The following is a 16,917-nucleotide window of genomic DNA, read 5'->3' on the forward strand; positions in this document are numbered from 1 at the left end:
ACACACACACACACACGAGAATAGCAGGCAACAAAAATGCCACCAAAAGCTCTGAACTCCCAAAAATCCGATGCATAGGGTATCAATGAGAAGGAATAAAAAAATCGCACGGCTGAATGCTAATAAAAGAGTAAACAAGAAGATGCTCAGGAGGTTCAAAAAAGATAACTAAACAGATCCTTAACTTAATAAGCAAAATGATCAATGAGCTTACAGAACACTACTAAAAAGCAAGCTGAGCTAAATAAGTAAAATGATATAAATCATTTATGGCCAGTTTAGCAAAGAACTAGAGTCTCTAAAAAAATACCAAACAATACTGCAAGATATGAGAATTTCTACTGGAAATATAGTCAGCAGAAGCAAACAATGTGATAAAATAGTATTAGAATTAGAAAGCAGGACTGATGCAGGTAACCATATACTCAGAGGTACCTTAAATACTCACAATAGAACATAAAAAATAGATGCAATAATTGTTAGGTGGTGTACAAAGGCCTAACCTAAGATTAATTGGAATGAATGAAAAAATCAAGAGATAACAAGAACGGCATAAAAAAGTCCTGTTTAGAGAAACAATACTGGAAAACATGCCTAGTATGGAATAAGAATTTAACGTACAAATACGTGAGCACACAGAAGTCTAAATAACAAATATAAAAAAAGCTATTCAACAGGAGCAAGCAGGCCCACATCATACAAGTGACACCCCTAACCCAAGAGCAAATAAGGTGGCACCTGACAAGCAGCACCTCACCCCCATGTAAGCATGCAGACCCACAGTGGACAAATCAAGAAGTGGAGCATATAAAATTCCAAAAAAAACAAAAATCAGAAAAGAACTAAGTGACACATCATAGTCAAAATGTCAGACATCCAACAGAAGTACAGAATTTTAAAAGTAGTTAGAAAAAGCAACCTGGTGCTAGAATAACTATACATTTTTATGTTTAAAATATCTAAACACAAAATTCACTCAAAATATAAAAGACAGATAATAGGAAACAGTGAGAAAACTATTTTGTAATAGGGAAAGAGACCAAGAAATGGAAGAAAGTGGGAGGAGAAGGGAAGGGAAAGGGACAAGAAATAATTCAGATGTGTTATATACATGTTCCAACTCCACACAAGAATTATAAGCATCATGCACTATACACATGTACTAATTAAAATAAACATTTAAAAAATTAATTCAAAATAGATGGTAGACTTAAACGTAAAACTCACAGTACAAAATTCCTACAAGATAATGAAAGGGAAAATCTAGTTGGCCTGTATATACGGCAATAAATTTTAGATACATCAAAAACATGATCCATGGAAGAAAAAATTGATGTTAAGCTCCATAAAATTAAAACTTTTGCTTTGTAAAAGATCCTATTTAGTGAACAAAAAGACAGTAACACAGTTGGAGAAAAATCTTTGCAAACCTGTTAATAGAAGACTGGCATTTAACATATACAAGCTTATACAAAGGGCTCTTTTAAAATGACAATATGAAAATAAACAACTCAATTTAAAACTAAGCAACATAGCTCAAGAGACACCACACCAGAGAACATAATAGAGATGGCAACTAAGCCCAAGGGAAGATATGGAACATTATATGTCATCAAGGAACTGCAAGTTATAACAGCAATCTTATATAATTTTAACTAATAAAATGGCTAAAATCCAAAAATGTTGACAAGAATGAGGCACAACAGAAAGTCTCATTCTTTGCTGATAGGAATGAAAAACAGTACAGCCACTTTGAAAGTGACAGAGACCACATTAAGACAGTGCTGAGCAGTCTTTAGAATTCATCAATTGGCTTTCTATATTAACTTATGAGTCTGTCCCAGGCCTAAATGACTTGCCTGATGAGCCAGCGGCTGGCATGCGGAAACAGAACTCTTCATGCCAACAGTCACAGTAGAGGCCTGTAGTGGCCTGTGACACCGTGACATCTCTAAAAACAAGAGAAAACCACAGCTGAGGACAGTAAATCTCACTCAGAATTCCAGGACATTAACTGTCTGCTAACCTTAGAGATAACACAGTTCTCTCATTAAGCAAAGATTTACTGCTTAGAATGTCTTTGCTCCATTTTCATAAGGCCTTGCTCACTTTCATGCCTTTTGCCTCAGCTGTTCCCTATACTTTCCTGCATACGCCCTGATATGATATTCCCAATAGATAGTGGTCAGTTTGGAGAAGTCAGAGTTTTAGCCACAAGACTTCAGATGTTCCCAGACCCCTGTATACCATATAACTTTTGTGTACTGTCTTTTATCGTTCAACATATACTTGTCCAGGAGGTCAGGAGACTGCCCAGCTTCCCCCATAAAAAGAGAATAGGTTCTTATAAAATTGATCATACTTTTGCCATACAATATAGCAATTGTGCTCTTTGGTATTTACCCAAACAATTTCAATAACTATATCTATAAAAATGTGTCCACAAATATTTATCAGTTTAATTAATCATTGTCAAAATTGAGAATAAATCAAAATGTCTTTCAGTAGGTGAATGGGTAGGGAAACAATGGTACATCCAGGCAGTAGAATATTATTGAGCAGGAAAAAGAAATGAACTATCAAGTCAGGCAAACACATGGAGGGACAATATACATATTGCTAAGTGGAAATAAAAGCCAAACTGAAAAGTTACATACTATATGATTCCAACTGTATCACAGTCTAAAAAACAAGTCCATGAAAACATCAAGGGTTTCCAGGGATTAGAGAAGAGGAATAGAGGAATATATAGGTACAGTACAGGGATTTTTATGGCAGTGCAAGTATACTATGTGATACTGTAATGCTAGATTCATGTCATTACACATTTGACAAAACCCACAGCCTATACAATACAGTGGCTCATCAACTGTAACAAATATGCCATAGTATAGAAGATGTCAATAGTGGGAAATGTGTGAGAGGAAACCAGGACTTTATCTCTGTGCCTTCCACTAAGTTTTTCTATAAACATAATACTGCTCTCAAAATAAAATTTCTTAATCAGAAAAGATGCCTGACCCTAAATCCACAATGACACTCTTTAATGAAGAGAGTAAAGGTGGAATGTTAGCTTATAAGCAAAGTCAACAAAAGCACCACCAGACTGTTAATCCTCCAGAAACCTTCATAGCAAAAGCTCCCAAAAGTTTGGACTGTATCTAGGGTCCTCAACACCAACTCCAGGTTTGGAAATTCACTACGACTCACAGAATTCAGCACATAGCCACAGTCACAGTCAAGACTTACCTCCGTGAAAGGATACAAAGAGAAATTAGAAAAGAGGAACGGTGGGCTGGGGATTTAGCTCAGTGGCAAAAGCGCCTGCTTGGCAAGCGCAAGGTCGTGAGTTCGGTTCCCGGTACCGGAGAAAAACCAAAAAAAAAAAAAAAAAAAAAAAAAAAAAAAAAAAAAAAAAAAAAAGGACAATCAGAAATAGACAGGGAACTGACAACATGCAGAAGGAAGAGTTCACTTGGTGAGACAGGAAGCAAGAGAGAATAAGTTCCCAGGATGACTCTTTTTTTTTAATAGTGTTACTTTTTTATTTTAAGGAAAATAGTACAAAAAAAAAGAACAATAGCAAGATACAAACAATACAAAGCAAGGACATTAAAAATGATACAGGGTTTCAAACCAAATGATAGAGATTAACAGTGGTTGTTATATTACACTTGTTATCTTCAACAAAGTTGCTCAGATTACCAGATGTAAGAATAGAAGATTGATCAAATCATTAAAGGGAATAAGAAAATAATAATTTAAAAGAACATTAGAGACAATAAATACATAGTGTCACTAGGCAGGATTGTAGGAATTCACCAATGGATATTATACTGCAAATTGCTGCCGTCACATAAGTTCCTCAGATTACCAGATACAAGCATGCAAAACTGGTCAAAATATTAAAAAAACTTTTAATCATTAACTGTTCACCTCAAGAAACCATCAGACACCAATAGTACAGTTATGCCACCGATCCATATATATTACCACAGGCTGACTTTTTATAAGCACTTGCTCTCATGGAATCTCACTGGGGTATCCAGAGAACATTGATCCTTTCTGAGAGTAGTGTCCCCAATGACCTAGCCACCTTCCACTAGGCTCCACTTCCTTAAAGGTTCTTCTCCACACCACCACATCTAGGATGAAAATTCCAGCACGTGAACATTTGGAAGACACAGTCAAACTATATCTAAATTAAAGCAAACATTTACACCTCATGTTCATGACCTTATTATATCAGGTATCTATTTTCATACTTAAATCTTCAATGTTTTTGTCTTTTATTGGCTGTCTTATCCAGCACATTAAAAAAGTCTTATTCAGTTAATTCCTTCCTTCGCATGCCCAATGCCATTCTTCTGGATCAGATCGCCTACTGTAGATCATTGTAAAACCTACTGATTTTCCTACTTTCTAGTCTCTCCCTGCCAGTTTAAGATTCCTAAAACAGAATTCTACTCATTTAGTCTGCAAGACCAAAAGCCTTCAACATTCACACTGTCAGCAGAATTAAACAAAACACTTGAGCCTGAGACAGCACAGTATGCACTCACTTGCCTGATCCTGCCTTATCTTTCACTAGTCTCTGATAGTAATGCAACAGCTGGCCAATCCATTTCCCAAGGTTCTCCATGCTTTCCATCGTAGGGGCTAGTGACCTATATTTTAAAGATAAATTTCTCCATTTTTGTTAAACACTTTATGTATTTCTGAATGACCATCCCAAATTTAAAAAACATCCTTCCACAAAGGCAATTCCCCACATCCAAATATGTCTCCAATTTTCCACTTACACACACACACACACACACACACACACACACACACACACCTCTGTTCATGAATTTGACTCTTCCCATGATTCTGGTTGCAAACTGAGTTGGATGAGAGAGCAATCAAATTCAGTGATTAGGTTCAATGCTGCCTTATGGGGAAATTTGATTTGGTTGTCACCCAGTTCAGTTTGCAACCAGAATAATGGAGAGAATTGAGTTTGTGAAACAAGGCTTATTGATCTGTCTATCTATCTATGTACCTACCTATCTATCTCACATTCTTCTTGTTTAATAGTAATGTATATTATTATCTGAACATCCTAACTATAAGCTGCAGAGGAGCAGGAACCTAATCTTACTGCTTCTGTAGTCCTACTGCAGCCAGCATAGTGATGGACAAGTAAGCACTTGACAGGTAAGCACTCAACACTGTTTTATTTCACCGATAGCCACTATATGTCCCATATATAAGCAGCTGCACTACCAGTCCTCCACTTCCCAACAAAGGTAAGGATTTATGTCAGGGGAAAAATGTAAAAGATTTGCTCCTGATCTACCAAATAAAACACTAGATTAAACACTATCCTCCTGTGGCATGTGGAATTATAGCTTCAGACACATGAAATTAAAAATGACTCCGGAGGTCACAGAGTGCCAGTCTTCCTCTTACACACAGAATAGCTGAAGCCATAAGTGAAGTACCTTATCCACGATCACACAGGGAAATCGTGGAGTAGCTGGCTCAAGAACTTAGAGGGCCTGAGTCCCAGGCTACAGTTTTAAGGTAGGTGCCGATTGCTACATGGTTCTCTGCTGCGACCGGATGGGGAAAACCTGGCAATCAGAAAGCGTCACTATTTCTGAGGCTGAGCTAGCAACAGGAGGCAAGGGCAGGCTTTGTGAACATACCTCCTGTAACTGAGATTCTTTCTTTTTAGATGACAAATGCAAGTGCCGGTCCAATAAAGAATAAAACTTCTCACCATCCTTTTCAAATTTCTTTTTCCGCTCCTAGATGTGGGAGACAAAGCACAGATTAAAGTCTGTCATTTTAATTCTATATGCTTGGAAATGAAGATGAAGGAAACAGTGGCTTGTTTCATGTGGTTAATTCCTCTAGCACCTAGGAAACAAATTAAATGATAATTTTCCTTTACATTGGTCTCCGTCGTTTTGACCTCCTCAAATATAACCCAAAACCATTCCGCTTACCATTCTGCCTAGGTCAGTTTGTCCTGGTACAGTTGAAGGCTCTGGGATCTTCTACACAGAAACTAACAACTTAACAGGTTCTCTATAGTAGACACCATTTTTGTCCCTCCACTATTTTCAACATGCATTAATCGTCCATTCAATATTTTTCATTCATTGTTTAAGGCAGGGTCTTGCTATGGAGTTCGGGCTCGCCTTGAACTCACTATGTAGCTCAGGCTGGCTTCAAACTTGTGGCGATTCTTCCTCCATAGCCTCTTGAGAACTGGGATTACAAGTGTGCATCACCAAGCCCAGTTCATTCAATTTTTTTAACAAGGAACAGAAGAGTGGAATAAATATAACATGGAAAGGTTAATCTGCAATGTATTCAGACTGCCTAATATAAATCAAGTATTTCCAAGACAACAGGAACCTGGGACTGCCTCTTTGAATGAACTCTTTGGTATCACTTAAGGATTTCACTATTGCATATTAAAAGATGGGAGAAAACAATCCTGGAAGGTTTAGACAGAAAGCAAGAGCTGGAAAGATTTATGAGGGATAAAAGAACTGGCATTCATTCTCCTTAGGTACAAAATATAATTAAGTTCTCTGCTGCTCAGCACAAGTGGAACTCACACAGTCTCCAAAGAATATTAACAATGCTCATTTGTCACAGACTATTGCTGACATTCTACAGTCCTCTCAGTACCAGTCTGTGTAATCCAGGAAAACATCTTGTGTGGTGTGACAGGAAATCCAAACTCACTGAACCCCAATGCCAGGTACTAGAAAAGGCACAGCAAGGGAACACACAAACAAAAAGAGAAGAAACTCCCCTACACCTGTAGTTTATTGCTACATGCAACTTAGTGCTGAACTGGAAGCCAAGTCAGAACAAAGTGACATCTAGCCTTGAAACATATTTTTGCCAGACATGGCGGTACACACCTGTAATCCTGTCACTCTGGGAGGCCAAGGAAGGAGGATCTCAGGTTCAAGCCCAGCCTGGGCAACTTACTGAGACTGTCTCAAAAATATAAATTAAAAAGGGCTGAGGATGTATGCTTGCATTCAATCCCCAGTACAGGAAAAATATATACTAACATATACTTTTTATTAGAGTATTTTCTAATGGAAGGACAAAAGAAGGAAAGAAAAATTAATTGACACATCAGGACAAACACGGTGATACAAATATTTCATTTTTCTTAGTATATGTTTGCAGTACATATGGGAACTGGTACATATACGTAGGGACTTGGTACATATACATGATGCATCTTATTTCTTTTCACTTCCTCTTCCCTCTTCCATCCCTCAAATACTTAAAATGTTTTATCTCCATTATTCTTCATAACCCTGAGAAGCAGATAATGTAAAGAAAATTAAGATTCAAATAGGGTGAACCAACTTATTGAAGGTCACATAATCTACAGAACTGTCTAACTCTTTTCACATAGTCAAATATATCCCAGGTGATGGGGGAGGAATAACGATCAGAGGCCCTACAACTAAATAACTGCAGTACCTTGTGAATAAAGCTCAGATATGCCCATTGTCCTATCCCTGATGAAGATACCAAGCCACAAGAGGTGGAGATTTTCAAACAAAACATCAGTAGGACAAACTGTTCCTCCAGCTGCTAAATCAAATTAAAGTGTCCATTGTTTGAGGAAAGCACGAGAGCCAGAAAACTTTAGTGCCTTCGCCAGGAACAGTTAAAGTGTTGTGAGCCAATTTTTCCTACACTTTTATTTTTAAGGAAAAACCACAAGATATAGTTTACATCATAAAATTCACTCCTTTATACAATTCAATGGTTTTTAGTATATTCACAAAGTTGTGCAACTATCACTGCTACCAAATTACAAAATATTTCCCTCACTCCAAAAAGAAATCCCATATACACGAGTAAGAATTCCCCGTTCCTTCCTACTAACACTTTCAATAAGCCATCCTACTCCCTATGTGCATGGGTTTCTTATTGCAGCATTTTCATATAATCAGAATTGTGCATTATAGACTTTTCTGACTGGCTTCTCACACTTAGCATATGTTCAAGGCTTATCTACATTTACACGTATCGGTGATTATTCCTTCTGTGACTCACTATACAGCTACATGTGGTACACCCACATTATCTTTATGAATTCAGTTCATGTATATTTCGGTTATTCTTTAGGAATTTTATGAATAATGCTGGTGTGAATATTCATATACTAGACTTGCTGCAGTTATGCTTTTTGGGAGCATATGCCTAGAAGTTCAATTGCCAAGTAATATTAAGTCTCTGTTTACCTCACTGGGTAACTGCTAAAGTATGTTCCCCAATCGGGTGTACATTCCCAAAAACAATAACTGGAAGTTCCAAATTCTCCATAACTTCACCAGTACTTAGCACTATCTATCAATTATAACAACATACTGGAAGTGAAGTAGTCAGTCGCTAGGTTTGATTGCATTTTAAAATAAAATTCAATTCGAATAGATGTTATATGTTTTCTTCTTTCTTTTATTTCACTTTTAGAGTGCTAAGAATGGAATTCAGGGCTTTGTACATGCTAGGCCAGCAGTGTACCACTAAATGATACCCCCCATTACATAACTCTTCATGTGATTATCAGACTTTTGTAATTATTCTTTGGCAAAGGCTTACTATCCTATTTTATTCATTTTTAAAAAGAGGTGATCTATCCTTTTAGACGCACTCTCCTCCCTTCCTTATGATATCCACAAATTCCCTACCTGCCTATTCCCTATCCTCTCTCTTTTATTGAACTCTTTAAATTACTTGTATTATGGTTCTTTCATATTAGAGAAACCATGCGATATTCAACCTTATCTATCAGATTTATTCCACCTAGTATTAAGATCTCAAGATCCATCCATTTTCCTACAAATGACTCAAATTGATTGTTCTTTCTGGTGAGGAATATAGACATATAGATAGATAGTTAGAAACAGAGATAGAGATAGAGATACAGATAGAGATAAGAGATAGAGACACATAGAGATAGATAGATAGATAGATAGATAGACAGACAGATAGATCACATTTTCTTCATCCATCCAACTGTTTATGGGCGACTTCCCTAATGTACCTAATGTAAACAGCACTGCTACAAAAATGGGTACACATTTATCACTGTAATATGTAGACTAACTCTTTCAGAAGGACAACCAGAAGAAATATACCGGGATAAAATGGAATTTCTATTACTAGTTTGAGGAATCTCCATACTGATTCTGTAGTAGTTTACGCTTGTACCAAGAATGAAGAAGTGTTACTTTGTCCCCACAACCTCATCAGCATTTGTTGTTTTTTGAGTCCTTGATGATACCCATTCTTACTGGAGTAAGATGGAAACTCAGGCTTGTTTTGATTTGTATTTCTCTAATGGTCAAAGATGCTGAACGCTTTTCCATTTATTTATTGGCCTTTTGTACTCCTTCTTTTGAGAAATATTTCAATTGCCCATTTTTAATTGAGGCTTTTATTTTGGGGAAGGGTCTAGTCTTTTTAGATTTTTATATACTATTCTACATAGTAGTCCTCTGAGGAGTAACTGGAAAAAATTTGTTTAACATTCAGTAGGTTGTCTCTTCACTGTGCTGTTCGTTGCCTTTGCTGTATAGAAGCTTCTTAATTTGATGAAATCTAGTTTGTTGGTTCTTGGTATACCTCGTACAACTGGGCTTCTTTTCAGGAAGTACTTACCTAAACCTATGTCTTCAAGAGTTTCACCAACTTTATCTTCCAGCAGATTGCTTTTGTTTTTACATCTAGGTTTTGATCCACTTTAACTAAGTGTTACTACTGTTGGATGCTTTTCTATAGGTAATACAAGTATAGTGGCCCATTTAGTATATGCTTGCTGTTTATCAATATTTGGTTATTCTTAGTGTTTATACTGGAATTACAGATATCTCAGATATGGTAAAGTGTGGTACATTATTGGTTCTCTTTTATACTATGTCAATGTCAGTTTGTCTTGGATGAAACACTACTCAACAATATACTAGAGTGCACTTCAAATCAAAATTATCAGAAGAGGTAAAGAAGGTCATCAAATATTGGGCAAGGAAATAATTCAATAGGAGGAAATAACAATTATAAACATACATGAACCAAACACTGCGTCTCCAACTTCATCAAACAATACTAGACATAAATCAGATAAACACCAATTATAATGGCAGAGTTCAATACTCACTGTCACAAATAGATCAACTAGACAGAAAGTCATAAAGAAACGTGAGATTTATACCAAACCTCGAAAAAATGGGCTTAAAAGATATGTACAAAGTGTTCCACCCAACAACAAAAGAATATACATTCTTCTCAGCAGCAGATAGAACATTTGCAAAATAGATAAAACACTACCCCATATAGCATTCTCAGGTAAATGCCAAACAAAATTATCCCATATTCATAGTACACTGAAGCTAGAAACTAATGGCAAAAGAAACCACAAAAATTATGAAAATTAATGGAAAGTAAACAACACTACCTTAAATAATCAAAGGATCACAGAGAAATCTAGGAAGAAATTAGACAGTTACTAGAATCAATGCCAATAAAACCTAACAGAAACTTGAGGACACAATAAAAGCTGTCCTAAGAGGAAAGTTTATAGCTGTGAATTCTCACATCAGAAAACCAGACCAAGTCCAAACAAATAACATGATGATGTACCTGAAGGTCCGCAAAGACCAAGAACAATCCAAATGCAAACTCAGTTTAAGAAAGGAAATTAAAAGGATCAGAGAGGGTTTAATAAAATTGAGACTAAAAGAATCAATGCAAAGAATAAATTAATTGAAGAGCTGGTAATTTGCAAGAATGAACAAAATAGACAACTCCTAGCAAATAGTACCCACCAAAAAAGAAAGAAAAGACAGAATTGTTCAATTAGAATTGAAAAAGTGAAATCAAAACAGATATTTCCGAAATCTAGAACAGTAGTAGCTATTTTAAAAATTTTAATTAATTGGAGAATTCGAAGGAAATAGGTAAGATTCCTAGGTATATATGAATTACCAAACCTGAACCAGGAAGATAAACCTTCAACAATCTAATCACAGGCAATGAAATTGAAGAATGAATTTAAAAATCTATCAAGTAAGAAGATACAATATCTGATGGATTCACTGCTGAAATCTGTAAGAATTTCAGGGAAGATCTAATGCCAATACTGCTCAAACTCTCCAATGAAGTTAAAGGCGAAGGAGTATTCCCAAAATCTTGCCTGGAAGCTCCCATCACTCTGCTGCCAAAACGAGACAAAGACCCAAACAAAATAGAGAACTAAAAGCCAATCTCTTTCATGAACACAGATGAAAAGAAATCCTCAACAATATACTGACAAATAGAACACAACAAATCATCAAAAAGATCATACATCATAACCAAGTAGGTTTCATCCTAGGGATGCAGGCATAGTTCAACATAAGCAAATCAATAAATGTAATACAACATCTAAACACAAGCAAGGATGGAAATCCCATGATCATTTCAATTGATGCAGAAAAGGCCTTTGACATAATCCAAATCACAATAATACCCCTGAAGAAAATAGGTAGAGAAGACCCTATTGTCAATCTGATAAGAGCCATTCTTGACAAAGCAACACCAACTTCGTATTAAATGGGGAGAAGCTGAAAGGATTCCTTCTAAAATAAAAAACAAGATATTTGTTATCAGAACTGTCATTCAATATATTTCTCAAAATATGAACTAGAGTTATCAGGCAAGAGAAGGAAATAAAAAGGATATGTACAGGAAAGGAAAAAGTAACGTTACCCTTATTTGCCCCTGACATGCTCCTCCATACAGAAGACTCAAGGAATTCACCAAAAGATGTTTAGAAAAACCAAATTCAATAATGTAGCAGAATACAACATCAACACAAAAAATCAATAGCAGACATTTACATCAACAATAAACTCACCAAGAAAGAAATTAGAAAAAGCAATAAAGTTTATAATAACATCAAGAAAAATTAAATACTTAATTAACCTAACCAAGGAAGTAAAAGACCTCTATAACAAAAACTATAGCACTCTGAAATTCAGTTGAAGAAGATATTAGAAAATGCAAAGATATCCACTGCTCCTGCACAGAGAGAATCAATATAGATAAAATGGTCATATTCCCAAAATTGATATCTGGATTTAATGCAATTCCAATCAAAATAACAACAGCATATCTCACAGAACTGGAGAAAACAATCCTAAAATTCCTGTGGAACCAGAAGGGAACTAAAATATAACAAAAAAAAAACAAAAAAGAAGTCTGGGTAACAAGAGGAAAGTAGGAATTATCACAATCTGGGACTTCAAGAAATACTACAAAGCTATAGTGATAAACAAACAAACAAAAAGAGAACGGTTTTGGCATAAAAACAGAATGTGGATCAATGAGTCAGAACAAAGTATACAGAAACAACTTCAGGCACACTGAGTTACCTGATCTTCAATGAAGGAGTCAAAAACATACATTGGAGGCTTCTTTAACAAATACCACTTGGGTAGCTGGGCAGGCACATGGAGCAGATGGAATCTACACCCATCCCTATCCATGTACGAAACTAAAGCACAAAATGGGTCAAAGATTTAAATGTTAAAATAGAAACAAGGAATCTGCTGGAAGATAAAATAGATAAAACTCGAGAAACCTAGATAGAGGCAGGACTTTCTGAACAGAACTGTATGATAAATAATACCAAGAATCAACAAATAGGATTATACCACACTTAAAAAAAACTCTCCACAGCAAAGAAAACCATAAACAGAGGGAAGACACAACCTACAGAATGGGAAAAATTTTTGTCAGCTATTCCTTGGACAGAGAACTAATATCAAGAATACAAAAAGAACTCAAAATAATTAGACCATCCAAAATGAAAGACCCAGTAGAAAACCAGGACAGTCACTATAGAAGTCAGAATGGTGGGGCTGGGGATTTAGCTCAGCGGCACAGCGCCTACCTGGCAAGCACAAGGTCGTGAGTTCAATTCCCGGTACCAGAGAAAAACAAAACAACAACAAAAAAAAAGAAGTCAGAATGGAGATTCCTCTAAAAACTAAAACTAGTAATTCCATTTGGTCCAGCTATTCCCCTTCTAGGTATCTTCCTGAAAGAGTTAAAGACATCATATTATAGTGATAACATTCAGATCCATGCTTATAGCAGCATAATTCATAATATTTAAATCTTGAAAGCAGCGTTATATGTCCATGACAGATGAATGGATAAAGAAAATGTGGCATTTATACACAATGGAGTACTACTGTGCCATAATGAAGGATAACCCTGAATCTTTTGTTGGAAACTTGATGCAACTTGAGACCATAATGTTAACTGAAATACATCAGGCATGCAAGTTTAAATATCACATGGTTTCACTTATATGGGAAACCCAAAATATAAACAGCAAAATAAAAGAAACATAGGAAATAGAGAGGTAGGTCTCTTGCAAATGGTTAGGGGACCAAGAGATGGAAGGAAGAGAGAAGGAGGAGAGGGGAAAAGACAAAGAAGAATTAAGATGTGTTACATACATGTACCAAGTCCAAATGAGAATTATGATTATTATGTGCCAAATATATGTACTAAAAAATAATAAAAATTGAAATAAAATGAGCTTTCCATTTCTGGAAGTATGGTAGACAAGATACACTGACTCTGTACTAAAGGTCTAAAATATTGTATAAAACATTCTCAATCTCTTAAAACTCAACACTACATGGCAAAAAAAGCAAGACCTATGCAGAGCCCCCAAAATAAAGAAAAACAGGAAGACCTGAAAAAGCATTACTTCCAAGGGTTTCTGAAGAACCCTGCAGACCTTGAACTTCCACTTAGAAAATCGCTTATGGAAGAGATAATACAAAGCAAACTTGAATTTTCCCTTTTTCTTCTAGGCCTTTCAACCATCTGAGGTCCACCACTGTTTGAGGTGTTATACAGGAATCCAGTTTTATATTTCCCTGTATAGTGATTCAATTTTCCCAAAACCGTCTACCAATTTTTCTAACCTGACTAATTTGCAGTATTTTTATTTTATATTAAGTTAATATATACACTGGCTTGTACCTTCTCATTCTACTTCACTCCTCCTCTGGTTGGGGGCCATACCAGATAGTTTCACTCCTTGAATTAGTAGGATGTTTTGATAACAGGCAGGAAAAATCTCCCTTGTGTAGTTTTCCTTTTAAGGCTGTTTCAGCCATCTGTGAACTTTCAAGATGTCCAAATAAATATTAAAATAAAAATACAACTAAAATTTAATTTATAGATTAAGAAAAATTAACATCTGTACAACATGAAAGTAAAACAGTTGACAGCTGATTTAAACTTATTTAACTTTTCTTGCATTTCCTTTAGTAGAATAATTTTTTCTTCATTAAGGTCTTAAGTACTGTCACTAAAAATACATTTGCATATTTATAGTTTTTATTGCTAATGTAAATGGTATTATTATTTATCATATTTATTAGTTAATTTCTGCAAGTGTTGAAAATAATTTTGATTTTATACATGACTCTTGTAATTGCCATTCTGCCTAAATTTTCTATTAGACCTGATACATTTAATGATGACACTGATTATTCTAGTTAAGTGGCTATCACATCTGCAAATAAGGTCAATTTTATAATTTTCCCTGTATCTTTACATACTTAACTTTCTGATAGGACTGGAGAGAACTTTCAGAATTGAGTTAAACATTACCAGATAAATTGCATCTTGTCCATTTTTTCATCTTAAGAAAAATGTATTTAAAGTTCTCCAATAAGTATGTTTGCCATGGGTCTTTTTTCCACATAAGCATTATGAGTTAAGGAATTTCCTTTATTTCTATTTTTACTAGCACATATTAATTATACAGAATAGTAGGGGGTTGTTTTTGGTGTTTTGGTACTGAGGATTGAGCTCAGCATCTTGGCAGTAAGCTACATCTGCAACCCTTTGCTAATCTTTTTTGAGGCAGCGTCTCAATAAGTTGCTACGTTGCCCAGGCAAATTGAGATCTTCCTGTCACAACCTCCTAGAGTGCTAGAATTACAGGCATGCACCACTATACTGCAATCAAAACAGTGGATTTCACTGTGATAGTTCATACTTGAACATAAAATATTTTGATTACACCCATCCATTTCCCTCCTCATCCCTCACTTGATCCACTTCTTCTTTTCCCTTTAATTCTATACTAAGATAAACACAATTTTTCTTCTTCACATTAATAATAGGAAAAATTGCATTGACTGATTTCCAAGGCTGAATTTTTTAGGAGAGGGAGATACCCGAGATAAACCCTAACTGATTATGATGTATTCTTTTACCACTGAGTTCAGTTTACTAATATTTTATTTAAGATTTTTTGCATCTATGTTTATAAGGAAAATGGGCATTCTATCTTTATTATACTTTCTATACCTCTTTTTGTGATAACAGGAGCATTATAAAATATCCTGTTTAGCTTTCACTGTTTTCTTATTTCCTGGAAAACTTAATCGTTCACTTAAAATTGTGATAGAATTTACTAAGTAAGACAACAAGAATTAATTCTTGTTGGAGCATAAAGAGAATACTAAATCTTTCATGTTTCATTTCAACTTAGCAGTCTTCTCAAAGTCTCCCTTTTTCCTTGTTTCAAATTTGGGCCATTTATATTTTTCTAGAAACTTACTTTTTCTCTTTTTTCAAATGTCTTAATGTATGGTTGTTTATGACCTTTTATCTTTTCAAAAATTTATTTTATATGTAATATTTCACTCATTGTATTTTATCTCATGCACTGTGTTTATTTGCATGCTTTCTTTCCTTGAGCAGTCCTCCCAGTGATCAATCTGGTTATTCTTTTCAGTCATTTTTTAAATTTTGTTACTAATGTCTACTTTTTTGTTATAGTTATAACTGTATTTCTTTTGATTTCTGCCTTTAAATCTTCTATGCCTTACTATTTCATGTAGGCTATATTGTTATTTATAGTCACACTTACCTTTAACCTTTCTTGTTAATGTTAAAATACATAACATACTATTTCTTCATCAATATATTCAAAGCAATGAACTTTCCCTTCTACATACTGATACGCACCCCACAAATGTTGATCTATGGTGATTTCATCATTTTCTTCAGAAATACATGTTTTCATTTAACCCAAATAATATTTAATATTATATTTGTTCTCAAGCATGGATTTTTCTAATATTTAGTATTAATTTTAAATTTTATTATCTTATGATATTCAAATAACCGTGATAGTGATTCTTTGTAACTTTTGAGACTTTTTTCATAGCCTTATACATGCTGCAATTTTGTGAATGTTCCTTGACTACCTAAAGGGAATGTAATTCTTTGTTCCTTAGATACAAAGTTCTGAGTGTTCTATGGGTATGCAACAGCTGAAGCTCATTGAATTGTCAAAACCTTAACACTTATTTTCCCTCTACTATTATCATCAACTTCTGAAAAGGACATGTTAAAAAGTTCCAGTGTAATTGCTGCTTTATCCATTTCATCCATTTCATATGTCAGGAATGTATCTGTTTGGTATTTTTAATGATAACAATAATCAAACCACCAAAATTTAAAATAGCCTGAATAAATTATGATTAATTTATGTACTGGAACAATATGAATCTCTATTATAAATTATAATCAAAATTTGTAAACATTAGCCTATATGTATATCTATGAAATTTATAAACAGAAGAAATGTTACAAACAGCATAACCTATGATCCCATTCACATATTATTAAACACAATTTTACAGGTATCTCTAAACAGGGTCTAGTGTCCAGAATATTAAAAGGAAGTATTACAACTCAATAGAGCACAATAAAAGATGGAAAAACTTAGACATTTCTCCATATCTCCAGATAGATAAAATACCAATAAACATACAAAAAGATGCTCAATATCATTTA

At 34.9% G+C, this 16,917-nt stretch overlaps 1 protein-coding gene across 2 annotated transcripts in view; it reads right to left on the reverse strand.

Moving 5' to 3' along the window:
- The window catches only part of Ophn1 (oligophrenin 1), a 442,504-nt gene that overhangs the window by 204,045 nt on the left and 221,542 nt on the right, over positions 1 to 16,917 (reverse strand). For both annotated transcript variants that reach the window (XM_005401585.2, XM_005401584.2), the window contains exon 6: positions 5,694 to 5,795. In XM_005401585.2, coding sequence (XP_005401642.1) covers positions 5,694 to 5,795 — 102 coding nt within the window. The remainder of the gene's footprint in view (positions 1 to 5,693; positions 5,796 to 16,917) is intronic.

This window comes from Chinchilla lanigera, unplaced genomic scaffold (genome assembly GCF_000276665.1).
Source record: "Chinchilla lanigera isolate Chin_1 unplaced genomic scaffold, ChiLan1.0 scaffold00074, whole genome shotgun sequence".
Lineage (NCBI taxonomy): Eukaryota > Metazoa > Chordata > Mammalia > Rodentia > Chinchillidae > Chinchilla > Chinchilla lanigera.